Below are 14,035 nucleotides of genomic sequence, written 5' to 3' on the forward strand. Positions count from 1 at the left end.
TATGTCATATAAAGAGCATACCTCCAAAGTGACCCAAAGCAGCTTTATTTTGGCCTGTCTGTTTGGGCCCTCAGTTACCAAGTAAAAAATCTGCACCTGAGATGGGAGAAATTGTCCACAGGGCAACAATTATCCTGATATATCACAAAACCGGGCTTTATAGAAGAATGGAGGGGGGAAAGTCATTGCTGAAACAAATCCTTATCAAAGACCCATTGCAGTTTGGGACACAGAAAACATGTGGAAGAAGATTCTCTGATTTGATAATATGAAAAATTGAACTTTCTGGCCTTGTTGCAAAAGGTTGCATAGTATAAAGCCAACCTTACTCATCCATATCATAACACTGTCCATATGATGAAGCATTCTGGTGGGGGGTGCTTTTCATTGGCAGGGCTGAGAAACTGGTTTGGTGGAGGGCAAGACAGATAAAACCAAATGCAAGGTACTTTTAGAAGAAAACCTGTTTCAGACTGTAAAGAAATTTAGGACTGCAGTGGAAGTTTCAACAGATGAATGACCCTAAACATGTAACCAATGTAACACTAGTGTGGTTTAACAACAAGAACAACAAGAATGGGCCAGTCAAAGTGCTGTTCACTGATGTTCTCCATCCAACCTGACAGAGATGGAGCAATTTTGCCAAGCAGATTGGGGGGGAGGGGGAATGCAATAGCAAGATGCACAAAGCTGATAAGACATTTACTCAGGAAGTTTTGCAGCTGTAATTGCCACCAAAGGTACATTAGCCAACTACTGACTCAGGGATGAATATTTATGCAACTACCAAATGCCAGACTGTTTTGGTTTATTTAACTTTTGTGCAACAATAAAAATTATTTCCTGCCTTCACAGTCTTGCATATCTTATATGCATCAACTGATAACAATGCCAATTAAAACCATTTCAATTCCAAATTGGAAGAGAATATAATGTGGCAAGGTTGGGGAGGAAGGATAGTCCATGAAGGCCCTGTAGTGCCCATAACCAGGGAAGTTACTTTAGCCTCTCACTCTCTCTGTGTTTGCATGCCTTCAAGTTGTCTGTTGATTTATGGTGACTCCATGAATTTGAAATGGTTTTCTTAGGCAAGAAATTACTCAGAAGTGGTTTTGCCAATTCCTTCCTCAGAAATATATGTAGCCTGTGACACCTGGTATTCATTGATGGTTTCCCATCCAAGTAATAACCAGGACAGACCCAGCTTAGCTTCTAAGATCAGATGGGATCTGGTGCCTTTAGGGTAATTAGGCACATGAGGCAGAAAAATCCCACAAGCCCTTTCATTGTCCCTAGCAATCAGAATACAACAGTAGATTAAAGCACCAAAAATCTGCTGTGCTTTAGTGACAGCTATATTCTACTGCCTAAGGCAGTTGCCAGACCCTGCCTAATGGCAAGGTCAGCACTGCAAGCCCTTGTTAAAGAGCACAGAAGCAGTACCAATATTGCCAAAGGAGGACACAAGCCAATCATAATAGAAATGAAATAAGAGTAAGAATTGTAGATTGTTTCTCTGTCACTTATTCTTGAAGCAGTGGAATGTCTTCAACCTTCTCACTCTATTTTTTCTTCTCTATATACAATTGTTGTTTGTTGTTGTGTCCTATCAAGTCATTTCTGACTTATGGGGACCCTAAGGTGAAGCTATGCTCTTTTGGGATTTTTTTGGCAAGATTTGTTCAGAGGTGGTTTTCCATTGCTTTCCTCTGAGGCTGAGAGTATGTGACTTACCCAAGGTGACCCAGTTGATTTCATTGCCAAGCTGGGAATCAAACCCTGGTCTCCAGAGTCGCAACCCAACACTCAAACCACTATGCCACACTGGCTCAACTCTATACACATAGGATGTAATCAAATAATTAATTTTTCTGCCTTTCTTCTGATTGGGATCGAAGGCAGCTAATAACATGAATTAAAACAAGGTACGGCAATTAAAACTTAGCAATTTATTTTTTAAAAGTACCATATTAAAACATCAATACTTTAAAACAATGTAATATTATTTAAAACAATGTAATATTATTTAAAAACATAATAACAACAATAACAATGCCATTTAATTGCCAGATGTATATTTATATTTATATTTATATATAAAGGTCTTATCTACAAGTGGAAGGAGATCATGGGGGGTCAGCCTAGTTGGCTAAAGGAGACTTACACAGCTTGAGAGCACCCACTGCAAAGGCTCTTCACTGTATCTTCACCAGCTGTAGCTGCAAAGGTGGTGGGACTAAGAGGAAACCCTCTCCCAAAGTTCTTAAAAGTCAGGCAGACTGATATAAAGAGATACAGTCTTTCAGACGTTCTGAACCTAAGCTCCATAGGGTTTCCTAGCTCATAACTAGGGCATTGAAATGTGTCCTGAAAAAAAATAGAAGGTGTAATGCTTTTCCTCCTTAACTGCTATATGAGAAATAGTTATCCCCCCACACTGCTTGCATGGTAAGTAGGATAAGAGTTTGATGGCCTCCTATGGAGAGAGGCCACATTAATGGTTATCTTGGTGTTTCCTGCCAAGATTTGGAGAGCTGAGAGGAGTTGAGGTTATATAGGGCTCTACCGCCTAATAACTTCCAGCCTTTTGGAATTTTTGCCGATAAAACCTCATGATAGATTGCCACAGCCTGGAAATGACTTGAAAGCACACACTAATATTTATTATTATTATTATTATTATTATTATTATTATTATTATTATATCCCACCTTTCTTCCAATATAGGGACTCAAGGTGGCAAAATATTGCAAAATACTGGATTTAGACCAATGGATTTAAAAAAAACACAGATTTGTACTGCTCCCATAATATTAGATCCTAGGGTCATCCAATGAAATAGCCAGGTGGCGAATTCAAGACAGACAGAGAACATATGGATTTCTTCACACAACAGCACATTTTGAATGCAAGGAATATGCTCCCAAAAGATGCCATGAAGGCTGATAGCTTAGAAGGCTGTAAACAGGAATTTGGCATGCTTTTGGAGAATACGGTTCTTAGTTATGATGTGTATTTGGGATGGGGAGGGCAAACAAGGGTAATTATTGCCTTCATGTCTTACTTGGGGCTTTCTGTAGGCAGAAAGCAACACTGGTTGGATTTTTGGACCAAATCTCCTATGTCATGAATCTTATCAACATCTGTAACTGCCCTGTTGCAGCAAAGACAAAGTAACAATGGCTTCTCCAAAGTGTTGTTCTTCTGGTTTTGCTGGCTGTTCCATCAATCCACCCTGAATCCTGCCTGTGACAACAGGTGGCGGAGGAGAGGTTTTCAAGGGGACAGCCTTCCCTTTCAAAGCTCCAAACATGTTGGCAATGGGACTTTCCAGGTTATCATCACCATCATCATATGCTAATATTATTGCTTACTAAATTTAAAAATAAGTTCTCTGGGTGGTTCATAAAACAAATGCAACATTAAAATGCAATACAAAATGTGAAGGTTATTACAATTATGAAAATAAAATCAATATATTTTTTATTAAAATAAATATTTTAAAACTAAGAGACCTATAGTGAACAAAAAACCGTATCTGGTACTGCAAAGATCATAACAATGGTGCCAGGCAAACATTTCTGGGAAGACTGTTCTGTAACCAGAATGCCATTATCAGAAACACTCCAGTGGTTACCTACTTCATTTCATTTGGTTAAGAATGTGGGACACAGCCTCCAAAGAAGATCACACATGGATACTTTGGGGATGCAACAACAATGTGTGAGTACAGCTTCCCCCCCTGCCCCCAAGTAAATTCTGCAAACCATATTATTTCATTTTGGAAACAAAATGTGGTTCCCCCTTCTGTTAAAGGAAGTGCTCTTTTAAGTGTAGATATGGATAAGAATCTAAGAAATAACAGCCACAACACACATGCCCAGTAGAAAACAAAGTACATGGTGAATTACTTTAAATTTGCTGACAATCTAGGGAGGATAATAAAAATATATATAAATGTTATGCACGTGACTGTCAACATTAAGTCCAACAAAAGAGAACTGTTTCTGTTCCATGACTCTCCTTTTACTGCACTAAACACCCTAAACACAAGCCTTTTTATTTTTGCATAGAAATGAAATTTTCACAAATTCAATACATCTGAAAAGAGCTTCCCAGGGGAAATGGCAGCCTAGGTCAGCTGTCAGCACCTTCAGTTATCTGCATAAAGAGGAACATTCCTTCTCTAACACACATATTTCACCCATGTCAAAACAAAATTTCCTGGACTCACTTGTTTCAAATGGTTGGAGAAAACACTGCTAAATGTCTACTTTGTTCTTCTGCCTCCACATCTATGTATTATAATCAAACACATACACATCCAGACTTACTTTCCTGGGCTTGACTTTATCTTGTAAATCGTACTGGCCAATTCCTTTATAACTGATCCCAAGCCACCATGGGATTCCTTGTTTATCCTGTAGATTAGAAGAATACAAATGGTGAGGCTCAAGTCAGAGTCAAGAACTGCTGAGTTGATAGAACATTTAACTACTTTGTTCTGCAACAAGTATCTGCAGGTTAGGCAGCTCTTTGTTGGCGCACCTGCAATCATCCGAGCAAAGGATTATTGTTTAAAGTGGTCGCCATTCCTTTCCCAGCTGGAAAATGCTGTGCAAACAGGCAGAAAGCAATAGGGAAAAGAAGCTGCATTCTTTGAAACAGGGGCTACAGACAGGGCAGGAGTGCAAGAAAATCTGTGGGTGGTAAAACACCAAGAAGAGAGATTTGGGGAGGGATGTGTCCAAAGTACAGCTGCACTGGAATACGGTTGAAAGAAACTAATAGGTTATGTACACAGGCAAAACAATTCTATGCATATTTACTCAGGAATACATCCCAATCTATTTAAGGTTGGAGTCTACCATCCATAAATTACTTTACATGCAAAACAGAGAAAGGAAGTAAGTAAAAAAACCTATTCTTGCTGTTCTAATGTCTTTGCTCAGTGAAACTATGAAAAGTTCCAGTTTTATAGGACTCTGCTTCAGACAAGAAAATAGTAACATGTAACATTTTACAGCAAATAAATTATTTCCATAATCCTTTCAACACCCCTGTCACTTAAATTATGATTAGTATTAACTTCTTATTCCAAATGGAAGACTGAAACTAAAAGACTGTGACATGCCTAAGACCATAGAAAAAGTTAATGGTGGCTGCTGGTTCCCATATTCCAAATTTTAAGGAGCTGTCTAAAATGCTGATCTAGGTTTTAATTCAAACTTAAAAGGAATCATCCAAGGTGTTCAATCTATTTTGGACCTAGTGTTCAGAAACTTGGATCAAGTTTGGATTACAGTCTTGAGCAGTCACCACTCTAATGACATGGTTACTGCCAGCAATCCCTTATGGCAGAAGTGAACAAGAAGTTTCTGGTTCATAGTAGGCAAACCACTATATAGTGTCTAAAACTATACATGTCACTTAAACATATCCACTCAGCGAAACAAGAACAGCTGTGTAAATTTACAGCGCTTTATAAATAAAGGTTAATAATAATAATAATAACAACAGCTTAAAATTGTTTTGTTAAACATTTCAGCTTGCCATTAACACAGCTTTCTTAGTAATGAAAGTGGCTGTCCATCTGCTTCTTGCCTCAATTCAAGGTGATGGTGATGACTTTCAAAGCCCTAAATGGTCTGGGTTCTTGATGCTTGAAGGAACAGTTCTCCATATATATATATATATATATATATATATATGCGCCTGGCCAGGGCTTGAGATCTGCCAGAAGGGCCCTCCTCCCATCAGTGATAGTGACATCAGTGTTGCAGTGTGATTGGCATCAATATGGGTGTCTTTTAGGTGCCAGGTCAAGATGTGGCTTTTTACTAAACTTTTGTGGCCTGATTTATTTTTGCACTCTTAAGGATGCACATTTTTTAAATGAGTTTTAACTTGATTGAATTGTTTATTACATTTTTCACTTGTTTAAATTATTTATTAGTTTTAATTCAGAGTTGTCTGCTGCCCGTGAGATCTCATAATGAAAGGATAAAAAATATTTTAATAAATAAAAGATGAAACAGGCCACAAAGTCATTTTAGACACATCTCTCTTTTAGTCATTTGTTTTTACTCAGATATTTGTGACAGCATACTGGAGATTTTCCAGAATCAAAACTAATGCAGTTCTGATCACACACACACACTAACAAGTTTGCGGCCAAACTGGTTCTTCCCTCTCTCCTCTTTTCAACCTGAGCCTGTGGACAAGTTTACTGTCCACATTCTTCATGTCCAGAATGTCTTCTGCTTCTAAGTACTCAATGATTCAGAAGTGCCATTTATAATTGAAGGACTTAATTGGTCTCCACAAATTTATTATTAAAGTACTTGCAGCTCTTTCATGTTTCCCTTCACAACAGGTCACATCAGGACACAAAGAAAATCCTTGGAGCAATCTAAACTACCATATATACTTGTGCATAGGTCTGCCTCGTGTGTAAGTCAAGGGTAGGTTTTGGGGCCAAAAATTTGGATTTTATTATGACTAGAGGATAAATTGAGCGTAAAACTGAAGAGCAAGTAACCAAGGATATAAAGGATGTCCTGCTCACTCTCCTTGTGTCTTCCCAGCCTGGCTGTCCCTTCCAGAGGCAACCAGGCTGGGAAGAGGCTTGGGGAGTGAACGCTCCCTCATCCCGCCATCTTATTACCATATTGACTAATGTATAATTTTTTGGGTCAATTTTGTAGTATACATTTTTCGACTTATAGTATATACGGTAACCACATTTTCCAAATTCTTTTAAAAGAATGGCAGAAAGTTCTGAACATGTAGAGTTGCCACTTCCAACATACATTATTATCTATCAGTCTAGCATTTTTTTCTCCATTCCCATAAATATTAGATATGATGTTTCTTATTGGAAGAAGTTTGTTTGTGGAATTCTCTCCCCAGAGAAATTAATCTGTTTCCTATACCATAATCTTTTAAGCCATCCAGACATTCATATTCTCCCAGGCATTTTCAAACCAGCAAAGGAAGGAAGGAAGGAAAGAAAGAAGGAAGGAAAAACATTGTTTTTACAAAGCATTTTGGTTTTGTGTGGTTTTGTAGTACAGTACAGATACTCCTTATCTACAGTTTCTTTATCCATGGATGCAAACATCAATGGCATAAAAATATAAAAAATATATATACATTCTAAAAAGCAAACCTTGATTTTGCCATTTTAACTAAGGCTCACCATTTTACTAAGCCAAGGTATTTAATGGGACTTCAGCATCCACAGTTTTTGGCATCTATGAGGGGTCTGCAACCAAACCCAGCAGATACCAAGGGCCCATGGCATTTAAATTATGCAGTTTTATTTTGTCGTGAAATGCACTGTGACATGATTGGATGAAAAACAGCATACACATATTTAACTGGCTTGCTTGCTAGCTGGTCAGTTCTTTTTACTAACTAACAGCCCTCTTGAAAGAATCCCTCATTCCTCTTTTTTTTCCAGGTGATCTTCTCTTTCTGAACTTCATCCACTTACATCATGATAATTAGGTTTGTTTCCGGCACTCACTAACCTTTACTCCATAATAATGGACTCCATAAGTTGGCAGGGCTTCAACCACTTTCATGTACCTACACAGAGAGATTCACAAGTGGATCAGTTCTGTACAGTCTTCTGTGAAACACATATCCTCTGACTGATGAGTTTAGACTGATAGTTACCTTTGTTTTATGTAAAAGCAGATGGGGATATTTTCCCCCCCAAAAAATGTTCTTTCTTTTTTTAGAATAGGTCACTCAACACCTATGTTTTTAGAAATTAGTGCATCTGAAGCAACACTCTACACAGTCAAAATGTCAAATGCGTTCAGTAAAAAAACAATCGGTGTTTTCTCATTTTTGGGGAAGTGGAGGCTCTCTCGCATAGTGTTGTGGTGAAGTTTGCCAGGTGCTCAGTCTGTTCCTACTTGCCTGTATAACAGCTGAACTTCATTAGAAACTTGGCTCCAGTTCTAGTGGCTGAACTCTACAATATAGGTCTGAACTGTTTTCCAAGTTTAGTTCTGGGCAGCACACTTCCACTGTAAATGCAGATGACCTACTTTATGTCTCTGTGACAGAAATTTCAACAGTAAAGTATACATAAACTTCAAAAAGATATATCCAGGAAATGAGATCTGACCAGCAAAGTACCCATTGATAGGATTTGTCAGTTGTTTACACAGCTTCTACTGCTGGATCAGTTCCTGGTTATATGCCATATTATGAAAGGCATTCTTCAGCTGACAAAGAAGCTGATGTCCTTGGGATAGAGAACAATATGGGTACTGGTGGAAGTGGAAGGTGTATGTCAGAATGCAGGGAAGGAGTGTGAACATCTTGAAGAGCCCTGACAGGGCCAGAACAGGTTTCTATGCCTTTGTGAACTGTTGGAATGCATGTCTCATTTCATTATTTGATCATTGCCCCTCAGCCACTAACACTCAACATATTACCAAAGCCCCCTGTTACATTTCACCTTTCCCCAAAAAGAGCCAAGTGAGACACTTACTGAACAATTGCTTGTCCTCTGGTCAGACCCTTATTTTTTATATAGTATTCAATCACTCTGTCCTCACTGTGGATGGAACAAATAGAATGGTCCATTAAGATTAAAAGGACTGTTTTATAAGAAACCAGAACTCTATTTGATCTACACAAAAGTCACTTCACATATTTTCTCTACAAAGTATATGCAAGGTTCCTTTTAGGACTACAACTCCCAGGGTCCCCAAGTCAGCACAACTGCTGAGCTTGCTAGCTGGGGAATTCTGGGGGTTGTAGTGCCCAAAGTAACTTTCCAAGCACAGATTCTGTAATTCACGACACTAAACAGTATCATGGGAAAGTTCTCTTGACAAAGCATGCTGAGTTCCCACCTGTAATTAACCCTGTAATATTGTGCAAGCCTTTGTGGAATGCACCATTACTACCGCAAAAGCACCAAGTGTGTTAAAACAGCTGTAGCAACACAGAAAGTTGAACTTGCAAAAGCAGGTGGAGCTTTGTCAGCAGGTGTAGCCTTGCCTCCATCCCTATCAAACAGGACTTCATTATGTGTCACCATGGGGAGAATTTGCAGCTTAAAATGGTCAGTAACATGAGTAAAGGTAGCTGCACCCAAACATGTCAGACAACTGCCTAATCTTCCCTTAGCCTATTGCCCTCTAGATGTGGGTCATAGTAATCATCACCCTAGATAGTATTGCCTTTGGCTGGGGTATGATGAGAGTCATAATCCATACAACTGGAAGACATCAGGATAGGTAAGGTAGCTTTATATCAAAAATACACATTTTGGGGAAGAGCTAGGGATTGAGTTGATAAATAACAGTTTTTTGTACTTCCCTTCCCCCCTTTTTATAAACTAGTTCATATAACTGATAGATGAGGGAAGGGCAATTTTTCAACTCCCGCTTTCCTTTACCAGCTCAGGGAAAAACAGTGATCATTTAACAATAATGATGAAGTCACATCAATTTATGTGATGCCACTATTATTATTTTTCTCCCTTTATCAGCCTAGGGTGAAATCTGTGTAATACTGGCTTGGGTGAAGATGATTCACACACATTTGTCTCTATACATTTTGAAAAACATAGGCCCGGTATGGACAGGCCCCGAAGGATGCCCTTGTCATGTGTGAGGGGCGCCTGGCCCACACTCCCCTCGCACGTGACGAGGGCGTACTCGCTGCACAGTGCCGAATAGATGGCACGTGTAGCAATGATGCCACTGCTGCGCGGCCTCCAGATTTTGTGGCAGCGCAAAAAGGAGCCACTTTTTAGCGGTCCTTTTTTGCGTAGCCGCACCATTTGATTGCTGTGGCACGTCTACGCAGCAAAGAGAGGCAGCTTCCAGCTGCCTCTTCCTGGCGCTTTGTACCGTGCCTTTCTAACCAAGTCTGCTTGGACACAAGACAGCTTAATATTAATTCACTCACTGCAAAAAGCTTTGTAAGGAAAATAGTCAGAGATATTTGTTTCTCCTACTCTAATAGCAGAATTCAGGATTACCCAACTGATTGGCAGAAGATGCCGAACAGACACAGAACTGTATTTCTGCAGATAGTGATTAATTTACTGATGAAATTCAATGCCACAATATGTGGTTTAGAAGGGCTTAAAATTAATTCAAATGATGAATTGTTGTGATGCTTATCTGCATTTGGAGGCAGTACACTAGGAAGCATCTACAAAAAAGGCTACTGCCTTTATGCTTTTACTTGCTAACTTTCCAGAAGCAACTGGTTAGCTGCTGTGTGAAACAAGATGGGGGACTTAATGGCATTTTGGTCTAATGCAACATGGTTCTCCTTTCATTTTTTTACCACTAAACTGATGGCATTAGCTCATTATCTTTGTCAATAGGAAACAGATCTGGAATAACTGTTTAAGCTTGAGCTAAGATCACCCTGTGTTTTCCTACAGAGGTTCTGAATTTTAACAATCACCTAATACCATGAAATTAAAAAAAAATCAGTTGTCCACATTCATGCTATGGAAATGCTAAAGGAACCAAACCTCTGTGAAGAAAAACAACAGGTAATCCCAGTTTGAGCCACTATGCCACAACTGAAACATCAAAAGCCAGATGAGATCTTCACAACTTAGGAAACTTTATTTGGAGGGGTAATTACAGAATGTAACTCATGTCCCAACTCATCTCCTGTTTTTCTAGTAGGGCTCCTACACCTTTAACAGCTGCACAAACTGCAAAATGTGTAAAACATCCCCCATTCGTTACGTGGACCTACAACAAATGGAGTAGCTTCACCTGTTGAATGTGTGAGTGACATCAATATTGAAAGATGTAGAAGGTCTGGTAACACAAAAGCTACCAGCCCTTTAGCACACATAAGGTTTGTCAACCTATGTCAAATTAGATCTCTGCTTAAATCTTATCTGCATACATAGGACCATAATATAAATAAATGATCTCTGGATTTCTCTTGGTATTATTATAGTATTTATGCTGATGCTTGAATTCTTTAAAAAAATCATATAATATGACCAGGGTTTCCTCTACCATTAGGTTGAGTGAGGCAACCAGCTGGAGGCAGCACGAATTGTTTCTCCTAAGCCACTACCACCGTCTTCTTTTTGGAGGACTCAGTTGTGTAGGGCACACGACCTGTCCTACACTAAACTGGTCTGCTGCTCTTTGTGATCCGGATAGTATGTTGGCGGTGTATTGCAGTAAGCTTCATCTGCCCATCCAATTGGTTTCCGTACTTGGAATGGTGCAGGGTACTACTTTGACCTTTGTCTCAGACTCAATCTGCATTACAGAATTACTCCAGTTTGACATTGCTTTAACTGCCATGGCTCAATTCTACAAAATTCTGGGACTTGTAGTTTTGTGAGATATTTAGCCTTCACTGTCAGAGAGCTCTGGTGCTCCAAGAAGCTGCAAATTCCAGGACTGCATAGGATGCAGATAATCTGCATGACAGTTAAAGTGGTATCAAACTGCATTATTTCTACAGTGCAGATGTGGCCTAGGCAGAACAATATTGTAAGTTAGCTCTGGGTGTCAAAATCATAAAAATGTATTCATGAGAATGGTAACTTAGTTTGCTTGCAGGTCAGCAGCTGTGTTTTATTTCAGCGAGAAATTCACAAAAAGTTTTCTGTGGGTTTCCTGGGCTATATGGCCGCATTCTGGCAGAATTTATTCCTATCATTTCATCTGTGGCTGGCATCTTCAGATGGTGGTGGCATGGAAGCGTGTGGACTATATACACTCATCCTTGCACATTCACTGGGGTTAAGGGCATAGGACGCAAATAACAAAAACACCATGTTTTTACCTTAGAGAACACCTCTCTAGGAATCTCTAGGTCCTCCAGTGCAACTCTGTGGTCAACATCTGCCGGACACTGACCACAGAAGCTACAAATGCCTAGTGGATGCTGGCGAAACGTCAGAAAGAAACTCTGCTAGAACATGGCCACATAGCCTGAAAAACCCACAAAAAACTATGGATGCCGGCCATGAAAGCCTTCGACTTTACATTGCCTAGTGGAGTGTTCTGTCTAGGAATCCCTAGGTCCTTCTGGGCGACTTGATCATAGAGTTGTGCAGGAGGACCTAGATATTCCTAGAGAGAACATACTAATAAAATCTGTGAATAATCAAATCCCCAAGAAGTCAAAGCCGCAAATGTGGAGGGATGTGTGTGTGCATACATACACACACACACACACACCTGTGGGAATTGTGCAGGCAAAAGCTTTAGATGCCAACCATGAAAGCCTTTGACTTGACAAACAAGAAAAGTTCCTTAAGACTGGGAATAGCTGTGGAACTTGCACATCACATCTCCGTAAGCTACTAGTATTTGTTGAGAAGTACACTGCAGAAAACACCTCATTTCAGACTAAATCACCCAGAATCTCAGTCAGCATGGCACAGCTAGTATACCTACTGCATGGGGGATCTGGGAGCTGTAGCCCAAGAAAGTAACTTTCCTAAACTCTGCCACAACTTGATAGTGAGGCTACCATTGCCATATCATTTACCAAAGAATTGTCTCTGAATTGTCCAAAATGCTTCAGCTTTACTTAACTGTGTGACCTGTCTACTGACCTGTCTACTGAGACGTAACTGAGAAATTACTGTGATTGAATTTACTCCTGAATACGTGTGGATAGAACTGTGTCCTTGAGACTGCTCTGGGGAAAAAACCCTGTGAATATTAGCTTATTTAAACTGTTCATATGCTGAGCTATTGCTTTCTCGAACATATAAACTTATCATTAAATCCTGGATCTGAATTCAAATATACTTGCATCCTACTAAACTCCTTTGGCAGCATTTACTTCCAGAGTTTGCATTAAACACTATCTATACTATTTGTTCAACTGCTTTTCAAATAACTACCACCTGAAAGGAGAGTTCAATAGTCCCATAAAAATGTTTACATGTGTGCTGGGTGTGGGAACCACTGTGGTGGATTCTACTCAGTGCTGGATGAACCAGAAAAACCTTGGCTCAAAGTCCTGCTCAGCTGCCAAGGTCACTGAATGACTTTGGTTACCTTTATCTGACTGACCCAACCTTATTATTTTGCAGGTTTGTTGTGATGATAAAGTAAGCAGGAAGGTGGGGGGACTCTAAACTTGAGCCAGAACAAAGAGCAGGATACAAACAGAATCAACAAGTAAATTAAATAAATGGCTTACCAGTATGCAAGTGAAGGGTGTTCCTGAAGAGTCTTAGTTGGAAAGGCAGGCAGGTTCTTTAGATCTTTTCTTGCATTTTCATCACTTAAAAGTTAAAATAGAGGAAAACACCCAAAGTGTGATAAAGTGTCACTACTGTAGAATTACAAAACCTCCATTGGTTTCTTATAGCAAAGAGGGCTGAGTTTTAGCCACTTAAAAGCAAGTTCATTCATGGTGTACAGCAGCTGTCATAGCAACGGAATCCTATAGGCCTTCTTGCATGACAGCTATGAACAAAAGAGGTACACTTTCATTACTATTCTGATTAGAAGCACAGTGCTGTTGAGAAAACCCAGTAACTAAGTAGCTGAGGAAAAAGAGGCAGTGGTAACATTCACTTGCTCCTAGACACGACTACTGAATATTTCCTCCTCTAATTGACACATCTGGATCTAAATGGATGATAAACGTGAAAAACTGAAGTTAAAATTCCCAATGTAAATACTTACATTTTAGAAAAAGCACTTTTGATGAAAATCAAGCAAAATAAGGGAGCAGAAAAAGTGGTGTTTAGGGTTGGGGGGGATCTTAAAAAAGTAAATTTTAAATTGTCCCATTATCAACATTGGACACATATCTATTTAATTATCTTGGGAAGACAAAAAAGCTGTCAAAAAAACCAAAATGGGCAATGCTTTCAGTGCACATGCCTAATTAAACTCATCAGTTTCTTCAGGATTTCTGCATGCTTTATCAGAGAGCACAAGCACTGACATGACTTTCGTGAATGAAAGATTCACTAGGCTGCCTGCCATTAGTTTTCTAGTTGAGCAAGCTGTTCATACACCATACAAGCTTTCCAAATTCT

The 14,035-nt window shown here is 39.4% G+C and overlaps 1 protein-coding gene across 2 annotated transcripts in view; it reads right to left on the minus strand.

Moving 5' to 3' along the window:
* FRMD4B (FERM domain containing 4B) overlaps positions 1-14,035 on the minus strand; it is a 286,248-nt gene that overhangs the window by 60,908 nt on the left and 211,305 nt on the right. For both annotated transcript variants that reach the window (XM_089519398.1, XM_089519389.1), the window contains 4 exons: positions 13,186-13,269; positions 8,513-8,578; positions 7,536-7,593; positions 4,335-4,421 (listed from right to left, as the gene is read on the minus strand). In XM_089519398.1, coding sequence (XP_089375524.1) covers positions 4,335-4,421; positions 7,536-7,593; positions 8,513-8,578; positions 13,186-13,269 — 295 coding nt within the window. The remainder of the gene's footprint in view (positions 1-4,334; positions 4,422-7,535; positions 7,594-8,512; positions 8,579-13,185; positions 13,270-14,035) is intronic.

Source organism: Sceloporus occidentalis, unplaced genomic scaffold (assembly GCF_023333645.1).
Source record: "Sceloporus occidentalis isolate IW3139 unplaced genomic scaffold, rSceOcc1.0.p SCAF_1, whole genome shotgun sequence".
In the NCBI taxonomy this organism is placed as follows: domain Eukaryota; kingdom Metazoa; phylum Chordata; class Lepidosauria; order Squamata; family Phrynosomatidae; genus Sceloporus; species Sceloporus occidentalis.